Here is a 12,405-nt window from a genome sequence, read left to right as displayed (position 1 = left end):
CACGATACAATGTGATTCGATTCAATAGTCAGATTATATTGCGATATATCGATACATTTCGATTATTATTTACACCCCTAACAAGCAGCCACATCAACAACACCTTTGGACATCAAGCCCACACAGCAGAGGAAGCAAGACGGTAACATTGCTGCGGCGAGACACAGACACACAGAAAGCACTTGGAGCTCATGTGGATGGCTTACAACGACGTGTGCGACCTTCACTGATTCTTCTTAGTAGAACGTTGTTTTTCAAAAAAACGTTTTGGAAAAATATACAAAACGGGAAAAAAACAGGCAGGACAAGCCTGGGCAGGCCTTGAGAGGGTTTTTGTGCGCACGTTCAACCTGCTCAGGTTGATGGACGTAAACCATCCACACACAGATGACACAAATGCATGACGAGGGGAAAAAACGCACACATACAGCAACACACGCGCAGGCGCAACTCGCATTTGTGTTCAGCCACAAACATATGCGAGGTTTTTTTTGTTTGCTTTCCCTTGCAAAAGCCAGCTCTTCAGGGAGCCCATGCTTGAATGGCATATAACGGCTCATTTCATTTGAGAACAAGTACATGTTCTTTTGTTCAGACCTATATGAGGAGTGTCCAGTGAAACAGTGCGACCTAACAGTCCAACTAAACATCCAGGATGAAATCAGGTTTTCAAGCTCAACAGGATCAAAAGCCAGGATCAAAATGTTTAACTAATGGTAAGACTAACCTAAATAACAGCTATAGATCCAAGTAGTTGGTTGAAACTAAATTGGCCTGCAGACCAATGTTGTTGAGCTTTTTTTTTTCGTTGTGAGCCACTGAGATACTGGTGAGAGTCACAAGACATTCACCACACACTCCTCATACTTCCGATTTTCCTACAGAATCACCTTCAGTTCCTGCAGCTGGTCAGGTTCGTAAAGTTTAGGAGAAAGTGCTTGGGCTAGGAAAGCGTCTAGTTCGTTACGACGCAAAAGTCTTACTCCTGGCCATTGTAACATAAACCTGAAGCACAGAACAAAACAAAACACAAAAAAGGGAGTAAAAATGTATTACAGGGAGGGGGAAAGCACAGGAACTGCTGTTTAACTCAACCATGTATTTTCTATTTCTGTGGGGCCAAGATTGTGAATATAATGCTATTTTGTTTCATTTAGAAATAAAAATAGTACCATTTAAATAAAAAAAATGCTGAAATTGGCTCCTTGTGGCCATGTTGGCGGTTTCAATGTACATTAAATAAGTGGGCATCCAGTGTGGTCATGCTGTGGAGGAGGACAGAGAAATCCAAATGGCGGACAGCAGGGTTAGTTAACCAATCAAACTGAGGGGTGTGCGTGTGGGGGTGTAAGTACACCATTGAAAAATTGCACTATTCGCTCTGCACGTGTGCACCACGCAGGGCTGTATTATCCGTACTGCGCATGTGCGATTCGTCGCCCAGTGTTTCGCTAAAAGCCGGTCTGTAAGATTTGTTATGTTGAAAGCACACACTGAATTAGCCTACTCCGAAAGGCTATGCTTCATTTTCCACATTTGATTATGAATTGTAGGCTATCTGTCAAGACGAACTGACAAAACGCACTTCACACCAGCGCTTCAATATTTTTGGCAAACGGCCACAAGGTGTTAATAACAGCGACAGCTGTTTATCTTTAACTTGTTTAATAAACCCAAGAAAATGGCACTATTTTCCTCATACCACCTTTACAATATCACAAGTATTTCCCATATAGGGGCCTATTACATTGGTATTATTATGTGTATTAACAGTCATAAAATGGAAATTACTTGAATAAAACAAATCATACAGGCCGGCTTTTGGCGAAATACGCAGGTACGCAGAACAGATAGTGCTGCCCTGCGTGGTGCACATGTGCAGAGCGGATAGTGCCATTTTCGAATGGTGTACTTACAGGGGGATTGTCCATGTAAGCTACTGGAGGGTCAAATAAGGTATTCATGTAGCATACTCACCCTACTTTCACCCATTCCCATCTCTCACCCCATCCATTCGCATATACTCTCATGTCATGCCCTCACTAATTGATTAGTGTGTTTTCATTACCCTGCATGTTACAGTGCTTTTGGGTTAGCTGCTGTTGTTATTATCATTTATTGTTATCTATATCAGTTATTAACGTGACTTGGCACGACATGACTGCCACTCACCGCAGGACACAGCAGAGCACCAGGAGCTGGGTGGGCACGTTGGCAGGGTTGAGCATGGCGGGCGTGTCGGAGCGCATGCAGGCCAGGTAGGCGCGCATGCGGCGGTTCTTGTCCTCCACGGCCTTGCCCAGCCACAGCCGCTTCAGGTTGGGGCACGTCCACTCGCGGAAGGACAGCGCCTCCACCAGCTCCGGCGTGTGCGGAGACTTGCCCTTGTACGCCGCCCACTCCTTGATAATCACTGGCTGGTCTGATGGGGGGAGCGGGAGGAGAGGGAGAGAGAGAGAGAGAGAGAGAGAGAGAGAGAGAGAGAGTGGGAGGAGAGAGAGAGAGAGAGAGAGAGAGAGAGAGAGAGAGAGAGAGAGAGAGAGAGAGAGAGAGAGAGAGAGAGAGAGCGAGAGAGAGAGAGAGAGAGAGTGTGTGTGTGTGTGTGTGTGTGTGAGAGTGTGTGTGTGTGTGCGTGTGTGTGTGTGTGTGTGTGTGTGTGTGTGTGTGTGTGTGTGTGTGTGTGTGTGAGTGAGTGAGTGAGTGAGTGAGTGAGTGAGTGAGTGAGTGAGTGAGTGAGAGAGAGAGAGGTGAGTGGTGAGTGGTGAGTGGTGGGAGGAGGAGAGGAGGAAAAAAAGAAATAAATAAATGAAAATGACAGTAAGGGGAGGAGAGAATTGAAGTAGAGAGAAAGTCAAAGTGAAATAGACAGAAACTGTGTGCTTTTGTGGAGTTTAAGGTCAACAGCCAATCAGGTAAACTTCCTCTCCCTTTCCGTGCTGATTGGGAAACCAGCCTAGTGGCTTGGAACACGTTTTGACAATTCTAGCCAAACAGATCCAGGAATGTGCACAAACAATGGTACCCACCAAAGGTTGTGGGCCTGATTTCGTATGACTAAAGTGCATCTGAAAAGAATCGCATGGTGAAACCTTACCTGAACATTTGCAAACTAGATATTTGTGAAATTATCTGTTCCGGAAGGATCACGGAACTGTAATTCATCCATACGCAGAGCTTGTGGAGAGACATGAGCTTTCTCATCCTGACACAAGAGGAAAGGGTGTGTCCACTGCAGTTCACAATGTGGTTTTCCAAGGATGGACCATGTAATTTATATTCAGTCGTATTACAATCCCCAAGCACTGGAACAACAGGTTTAAACACTGAGGAATTGTGCTGTTTTTTGACACCAAAAGCATTGCTGTGTGACCTCTTCAGTGCACTTGCAACTCTGTGTGTGTTTGTGCACATCTGTTTGAAGGCGTGTTTGTGTAGGTGTGTGAGCCCGTCTGCCTGTGCATGCACCTGTCTGTGGGTGTGGGTCTGCACAAGTGCGTGCATCTGTGTGTGTTTGTGAACATTTTCACGATTGTTTTAGTTTAGTGTGCGTGTGTGTGTGTGTGTGTGTGTGTGTGTGTGTGTTTGCACATCACTCTGACGGCGAGTGACTTGTTGCGCGTGCGTGTGTGCGTCTGCGAGTTGCTCACATTCAGGAAGGCGGTTCCTCCAGACGGCAAGTGTCTTGCTGTATATTCATGTCTGTATGTGTGCGCGTGCACGCTTGTGTCTGTCTGTCTGTGTCTGTCTGTGTCTGTCTGTCTGTCTGTCTGTCTGTCTGTGTCTGTCTGTCTGTCTGTCTGTCTGTCTGTGTCTGTCTGTCTGTCTGTCTGTCTGTGTCTGTCTGTCTGTGTCTGTCTGTGTCTGTCTGTGTCTGTCTGTCTGTGTCTGTCTGTCTGTGTCTGTCTGTCTGTGTCTGTCTGTCTGTCTGTGTCTGTCTGTGTCTGTGTCTGTCTGTGTCTGTCTGTGTCTGTGTCTGTCTGTGTCTGTCTGTGTCTGTGTCTGTCTGTGTCTGTCTGTCTGTGTCTGTCTGTCTGTCTGTGTCTGTCTGTCTGTCTGTGTCTGTCTGTCTGTCTGTGTCTGTCTGTCTGTCTGTGTCTGTCTGTCTGTGTCTGTCTGTCTGTGTCTGTCTGTCTGTGTCTGTCTGTGTCTGTGTCTGTGTCTGTGTGTATCGCTCACATTCCGGCAGGCGGTTCCTCCTGACGGCGAGCCTCTCCTGCTTCTTGTTGGCCTCGGCCAGGCTGAAGAGGACTCCGTAAACATACTGCCGGATGGGCCGGAACAGCTGCACCGCCGACGGCAGCTCCTTGTTCCCCTCGTCCTCGATGCTCACAGAGATCTTTATCTCTCCCTGCAAAAAACACACACACACACGTCCAGACACACACGCACACACACACACACACACACACACACACACACACACACGTCCAGACACACTCATAAGACTGTGTTTCTACAGCACACAAACACTCACACCGCAAAAAGACCGTCAGTACTCACTGAGATATCAGTCTCTCCCTGTAACACACGCACGCACGCACGCCAGGGTTTCCCTCTGCACTTACAGTTAAGGTGGCAGCCACCTTGACAACAAATACCGCCAAACTTCATTAGGTGGCCTGGGAAGATAAAGATCTGGAATTGCAAATGTAATTTCTTAAGTTGCTTAAATAAAATGTATACGCTTATTGTTGGGTGGTTTCATATCAGATTTCCTATGAACGAAACGGCACAGCATGGCCTTTCCAATCACGATAGGTCTCCAATCATTACATGTCTCTGACATCAGCTCATCACCCTACCCACCATGACTAACAAATGTTCTGGGAGGCACAAACGTCATCTCGCTCTCACTCTCACACACACACACGGACAGTGTGTCAACACGCACATTCACACAAAGCAAATTTGCAAATGCGCAAGCACGCACGCATGCACGCACACACGGACACAAAGGGCTGTGATGGCAGTCACATCAAACACACACCCATACAATGAATCAATGGGTCAACTCGCCCACCTGGCAAACAGACCGCAAGCACACAAAGGCATCTCCACAATCCTCGTAATAGCAAACAGAGAGGATGTGGGACTCCACTGTGGCATCCAGCTATGGAGATATGACACAACTGATAATACTTACAAATGTGGCTGTTGGGAAAAAGCACAAACCACAAATGATGTGTCTTTAGGGAAATATGTAACTGTACCACAGAGCGGAACCCTGTTTTGCATTTACGTTTTGAAATAGCATGCACTGTTGTTGACAGCGTACATTGTAAAAGATGGGACGCCACGTTTTACATTTGTCATTTAAATCATTCAAAATGATAGGTTGTAAGCCTAATGCTGGTACAAGAAAGTTTCCTTAACAGTTCAACAGATCCAAAAAGAAACCGTCTTCACAATTAGGCAAGAAACGACAAGGGGTGGGCAGCACAATCATTTAGGCATACAAGGCCGCTCGACTGAGGGAGACTGATGAATGAATATGGATGAATTCCTCCACAAAGAGAATCCTAATGGCTTCATCATTCAAGATGTAGCGCTACGTGGCCGTCTGGTATTAATGAAGAATTTCCTCTAATCTGAGTCATTCCGTACATCGAGCCTCTTGTGGAAAAACTTGGCCTGGGTGTGTGTGTGTGTGCATTATAGCGATCGTACAAGTACTTTAAACAGCTCTGCTTGAAAACATGCAAAATGGAGAGATAATATTAAAGGAAAGGTTAGTGTGTCCATAAAATGTAATGTAATGTAATGTCACATAAAAACAGATATACTTCACAGGTCACACATACTTCAGTCTTCATCTGTAAAAATGGGGGGGGGGGGGTCAAAAGAACATGGTTGTGTTAAACCTGGCTAACTTAACCTACAGGAAGCGGTACATTTAATAATAAGATAGCCTGTACATGTCATTTCACTACGAGAACGAAGACTCCAGACACTTCTATTAGATGATCTACCAGGTTAACTTAACCCTGGTTTCCTACTGATCCAGCTTTGTGGAATACCTTGCTGGTTTGTAAGCCTCTGGAGCAGCTGAGGTCTGGATGACTGCATGTGCTTTTTATAGTGCCATGTGAGCCCGGTGCAATTACGTCACGGCTTGGACTGTGCCCAGCAGTCATGCTCCGCTATCAGCTGATTATATTATTTTCCTAGCCAGCTGATAATATGTAAACAATACCAAATGTAAACACAACAGGCTTGTTAACCGAGTTATGGCAAAGAAACAGGGGGACAGGAACTCTGCCAAAGGAGTTCATTTTGCTGAGTGCCTTATTCTAAATGACAAGCAAGCTGTGAAGACTTAACCAAAGCCACCCTGAACATCACAAAAAAACCGGAGGCTTATTTTTTAAATCAATCATATGAGATTTCATATCACACTCACACATAAAATGTAAAAAATACCAATACATCTTACTGCACAGTAGGTAGTTCTGTGTGTCGGTCTTCAAAACAAGATGCAGAAAGCACTCAAACTGATTTAATCATAGTGTAGAAGAGGCAATCCTTTTGGTTAAAACGTCCAATTTAGCAATGCAGTAATAATGTTTCAGGGGACCCATGAAACAAAAAAAGGATAGTAGTTAAAAAGAACCTAAAATCTGATCTTCTCATACTAGAGATGCCTGAAATAGAGTGGGCAAACATTCATGGTATTTCTCAGTGCATGTGGGAGAAAAAACTAACTAGGAATATTTTTACATTGGTGTGCTGCTCTGTTTTAGTGGGTGAGCAGTATATTTAGCTCATGTGTCTAAATATATCACCTCGGGAGAGGGTCAGAGAACTGGGGAACACACACAACTTTTCTCTTCTTCTCCTACCACTGAACCTTTAAGAGTGGAACCCTGCAGCATCAGACAAGCTCACCACATCAAAAGAGCACATCCCACACAACCACTCTAAAACTGGGGGGCTATACAAGATGAGCTACATAACGCTAAGTCAAGATGTGTCAAAGCTACATTGATAAGAAGGTTTCTTTTTTTAAAGAATGCTTGCTGCACTTCTGTGTGTGCTGCGCTGCCAGTTCCATTGATTACAGAGGAAGCTAATGGCAGATCAAGTCAAGAGCTCCCGCATCCAGCGTAACAACGCCTGGGGGATAGGACTGTTGGCTGTCTTTTAATGACCTTGAGGAGAAGAGCTGGCTGTGATCTCCATCATATGATGCACAAGCTGAGCTATGACAGATCAGCAGGGAGTATTTGAAGAGTAGCAAAATTATGTTGGCACCATTTTCTGACTTTTGCATTTTTTCAGACGTCATCCCATCATCTATGTGTGAATTCTTGCCCAAATTCAAATATTGAGAACAAGCTTAATATAAAAATCTACAATGGTCAATACAAAAATGTTAAATAAAATAATATAAAAAATCTTAAAATAATTTTGCAACGAAGTTCTTCATTTGCATCCTGAACAAATGTATGTTAAATCAGGTATGTTAGCTCCTAAATGTACCGGGGCTACGATGAAGCCATTATAATGTATAATGACGTGCAAATTTAATGAAACAATACTTCTTATGTAGGGTGGGGATGTCCAAGGGGGGTAAACCTACATTTAATGAGGACATGCTGCTATGAGTAACACAGATATGCTCCATGAGCAGCATGTGCAACACAGCGCATTAGGCCATTTTAGAAGGACTCTGGTGCACATACACTACAGTTCAAAAGTTTGGGGTCACCTTTATTTTTGCAGTTATTTGCTTGCAATTCAAGTCGCAAACATCTTTTGAATAGCTTGAAATGGAATAATGGAAAGTACAGCCACAGGTGAAAAAAGGTTTGATTACCCATAACATTGGTTAAACTGGACAGAAGAGTGAAATCTAACCAAACCAAACTTTTTCACCCATTTATTACATAGAAATATGTGTATTAGTCCATTTTTCTACAGACATTTCTTTGGTTTATCAGAGAATGCATGGAACTATTGGAAAGCTCAGTGTCTGCCCTTCCCAATGGTAGGTGTATGACATTTGTTGAGTTGCCACCTCGTCCACAAATTCAAGTCAAAGTAGCTGCATGATTTTCTAGCCATCAGAATGAACCTACTTATGAATGCACCATCCATTGTCTCAGCGATGTTTTAGTGTGCAAGCCAGTGCCATACATCGTTGGAAAGTGTAGATTCTCCTCTTTCAAATGATGTGTATATAATCTGGCATTGTAATAATTGACAGGAGCAGACATCAACTTTTGCATGCATGGGGCTCATAGAACTCATGGGCAATTCTGGACCTCATCTCATCCAAGGAGTGAATCTGTAGAACCGCAACTGGCTATTATTAATGCCAAAGGAGTCTACACTTTGATTAGTACACCAGACCAGACACCACCTTAGTAAAGGTACACTTTGATTAGTCAAAAGTTAGTGATACATTTTGGTTTGTCTATACAAGTAAATCCATTCAACAGTTACTTTTTCCAATATCAAGTTGCTTATTTGTCGCATCCATGGGCAGTCATGGGTGAGCGGTTAGGGCGTCAGACTTGCATCCCAGAGGTTGCCGGTTCGACTCCCGACCCGCCAGGTTGGTGGGGGGAGTAATCAACCAGTGCTCTCCCCCATCCTCCTCCATGGCTGAGGTACCCTGAGCATGGTACCGTCCCACCGCACTGCTCCCCATGGGGCGCCACTGAGGACTGCCCCCTTGCACGGGTGAGGCATAAATGGAATTTCGTTGTGTGCAGTGTGCAGTGTTCACTTGTGTGCTGTGGAGTGCTGTGTCACAATGACAATGGGAGTTGGAGCTTCCCAATGGGCTTTCATTACTTTCAAGGAACAATTACTCTATACACTGATTTTATACCAGAACTGAAATTGAAAAGGAATAAGCTTAACTGTCAGAAAGAAGCATTGTGGGAGGCAAATGTGGTGACCCCAAACTTTTGACCGGTAGTGTATTTCATACTGGAGAGCCTTTATGAACACATAGAAAATGATCACAGCCGATGTGCTTTCATCATCAGCACTGGGTGAGTGAGTGAACTTCCAACATGGAAAGGGAAATTGTCCATGTCACGGGAGACAATCACATATTCAGAATATATGGCTGTACAAAATTGGGACTGATCCGGGTGTTTTTCTCATTTAAATAGTTAAATTTATGTGCTTTTGGCATCAGCCTTGGGTGAGTGAGTGAACTACCAACATAGAAAGACAAATTATATCAGGGGAGACAATCACATACTCAGAAGATATGGCTGTACAAAATCGGGACTGATCCGGGTGTTTTTCTCATTTAAATAGTTTACTTGGAAGCAACAGGAGTTCTTGGGGCGTGAAAACGCATTCAGTAACAAAAGATGCTATTTCTGATAGTTAGTTTACCTTGGTGAGGACGTGGTAGATGTACGTGCACATGAGCAAGAGAGAGAGAGAGAGAGAGAGAGAGAGAGAGAGAGAGAGAGAGAGAGAGAGAGAGAGAGAGAGAGAGAGTCTAGAGAGAGAGAGAGAGGGGGGGGGGTACCTTGGTGATGACGTGGTAGATGTAGGGATAGAGAGAGAGCGAGAGCAAGAGAGAAAGAGAGAGGGTACCTTGGTGAGGACGTGGTAGATGTAGGGGTGGAGAGAGAGCGAGAGCAAGAGAGAAAGAGAGAGAAAGAGAGAGGGTACCTTGGTGAGGACGTGGTAGATGTAGGGGTACATGAGGCCCTTCTTGTGGCGGTGCTCGGCCACGCGCAGCACCTCTGGGGCCACGGTGGGCAGTGGCGGCGTGGTGATGTCCATGTGGTTTCTGGTCGGCATGGAGAGCAGCGAGGGGATGGCGGAGTTGGGGATCACCCCGTCCAGCTCCGGGCTCAGAGGGGAGGTCACACCAGGCTCAGACTGCAGGAGGGGGGTTAGAGGAGGAGGTGAAGGAAGACGGAGAAGGAGGAGGTGGATGAGGAGAAGGAGGAGGTGGATGAGGAGGAGGAGTTGGAGGAAGAAGAAAAAGAAAAGAAAGATGCTACTTGTGTTTGGAGAAGCAGAAAAAAGTGCAACCTCCTTTTCTGAATGCACTGTGTACACCGCTTAAATATGCACCGAGTAATACTTTTCACAGTTTCAATCCAGAATTCATGCTGCACATTCACAAATGTTACCCATTTCATGATTTACCACCACCATCAAATTCTACGTATTCATTATGACTGGGAAAATTGCACTTCTCATACATGACAAGGTGGATCTTCTCCATGTCTGCCATTTTGAATTTCCAGAAATAGATATTTTTAGCAGCAAAACATACTGTACTTTATATTGGTAAAGATTAGTCTATTATTTCGTAAATATTGATGAAAAGATCAAATTTTGCAGTAGGCAGCACCGTTTCACTGAACAACATAGTTGCAATACCTACTCTGGCCACCATCCTATACAGTGCACCTTTTCAAAGCCTCTCAAGAAAACTATGCACTATGAAATTATGTGGCTACTACGGAGCGTATCACTTAATGGGAGTTTTACCCCAAAAAAGTCCCATTAACGTTCTATGCAAATTTAGTCTCATAGAACCTGGAACTGCATAATGTTTTTAAAAAAATGCTAATGGCAGTGGTCAATGGGGCTCAGGGTAGTATTTCATCTACAGTATCCATATTGAGACAATTAGGCTCCTTTGCTACCAGTGCGATGCTAAGCAGCTCACACACTCATATGATTCCAAGTCTTCTGACTAAGCGATCTCACCCATGACCACGCCACATGGTGGCCCTAGTCTCTATTCCACCTCTTACTTTGATTTGATCCACGGCGTCTCCCTCTGGTAAGCCATCGGTCTGACTTCCTTGTTTCTCCCATCCTTTGTGGTCGTTTAGATGACTGTGGAATGAACACACGGCCCAGGCCCACATTAGTGACAAATTCACAGTCACAAACAGAAGTGCGCACACACATACACACGCACACTTATCAAGGTCCCCCAGCTGAGGAGAATGTAGTGCCCTGTCTGCCAAGCATGATGTCGGGGTTGTAGCACACAGAGCAGTTATTATGTGTCCATGTTTCAGATACTATGGGAACTTTTTTGTAGTCATTTAGGCCTGTGCAGTGGTGCAACAATAAAATTACCTTGTGTCGTCCATATACCGTGGGTCAACGTGACAGTGAAATGACAATGGGTATGGCAGACCAGCTGAAGCCACAGATATGGGATTGTGCTGCCTTGACTCAGCAGAACGTGACATGTTGACATCACGTCTCTGAATATTCTCAGCAGAGCTCGACATGTCTCAGCCCTTCCACCCATATAGTCCCACTAACAATTTCATTACTTCAGTTAAATTACTTCAAGTTCATACATTTGTTAAATTTCCACTTAAAATATCTGAAGATGGTGTCATGGGACTAAATATTGAAGTTCTTTATCCTTCGTTTCAGCAATTTGGATTTGGTTTAAATGTTAACAGCAACCATCTTCCAGATAAAATTATTCTGTGGTCTGGAATGAAACGGCTTCTCAAAATTGTAAGTGGAGCCTTCACTGCACACTGCCTGAAGTTTCCCCAAGAGGCCAGTTAGTCTGTGGCAGTTTGCTTTCTTTGTAATTTTACATTCTTAACAGCACACCATTTTCTAAAGGGCTGAACAATCACACAATCCTCGTCATCTATATTAATTTGTAATTGCTAATGTTTGGAGGTCAGATCAGGAAATGGCACCTCAAACTTTTTTAATTGACTTCCGAGACAAAAGCAGCTAAAATCGAGCAGACAATAGAGGATTTTTATTCAATTCCAACATACATTTCTGCTACATTCATTGAGATCTACGTCACTGGTGAGGTGAGGTTAAAGCAATAGCGTTTGTTGAACCAGCAAAAAAAATCTGGGTTTCCATTCAATCTTTTCTTGGGTTAATTTTGACCTCTCACTCTCTCTCTCAGGGGAAGTCCCCTGAGGAAACACTTGGAAGTGAAATCCTCTTAGTCTAATAAGAATCGACTTCAATGTGCTAGAGCAGTCGAGGATTAACTCCTGATTCTCTGGCATGAAGCCATACTACTCACTACCTACATTTGTGCAAGCTCATTCTGGGTTTTACTTTTACCCTAACAGTCGCTAATACCCCTTGGAGTGTTTGTAAAAACAGTGGGCCAAATGTGAAGAGAAAAGCCCGTTACAAAAAGTGAGTTGAGCATTTTCCTAACCCAATGCTAATGAATGCACAAACATTACACAGATAGACACTATTTTACTTTAGATTTTGCACTTTATCTACATTGATAACAGATCCTATTCATCATTCTGTCATGTAAATCTAAGGGACTCCAAATGATTTGATCCATGTACATTTGAAAACAAAAGAGCTACAGGTTTGGACTCATTCATTCCATAATGGACTCATAACATCATTAATAAAGAAAAAAATGTTTAAAAAAAATCCCATAAAACCATG

General features: G+C 44.0%; 1 protein-coding gene across 2 annotated transcripts in view; it reads right to left on the bottom strand.

The window, feature by feature from the left end:
- Window positions 1–12,405, bottom strand: part of LOC134462651 (constitutive coactivator of PPAR-gamma-like protein 1 homolog) — a 44,921-nt gene that overhangs the window by 20,553 nt on the left and 11,963 nt on the right. For both annotated transcript variants that reach the window (XM_063215775.1, XM_063215776.1), the window contains exons 8-12: window positions 10,746–10,830; window positions 9,643–9,855; window positions 4,177–4,348; window positions 2,173–2,422; window positions 891–1,005 (exon numbers count right to left, since the gene is read on the bottom strand). In XM_063215775.1, the coding sequence (XP_063071845.1) occupies window positions 891–1,005; window positions 2,173–2,422; window positions 4,177–4,348; window positions 9,643–9,855; window positions 10,746–10,830 (835 nt within the window). The remainder of the gene's footprint in view (window positions 1–890; window positions 1,006–2,172; window positions 2,423–4,176; window positions 4,349–9,642; window positions 9,856–10,745; window positions 10,831–12,405) is intronic.

This window comes from Engraulis encrasicolus, chromosome 14, assembly GCF_034702125.1.
Source record: "Engraulis encrasicolus isolate BLACKSEA-1 chromosome 14, IST_EnEncr_1.0, whole genome shotgun sequence".
Classification (NCBI taxonomy): Eukaryota; Metazoa; Chordata; class Actinopteri; order Clupeiformes; family Engraulidae; genus Engraulis; species Engraulis encrasicolus.
Note: the sequence above shows the minus strand (reverse complement) of the source record. Positions and strands in the feature narration are given on the sequence as shown.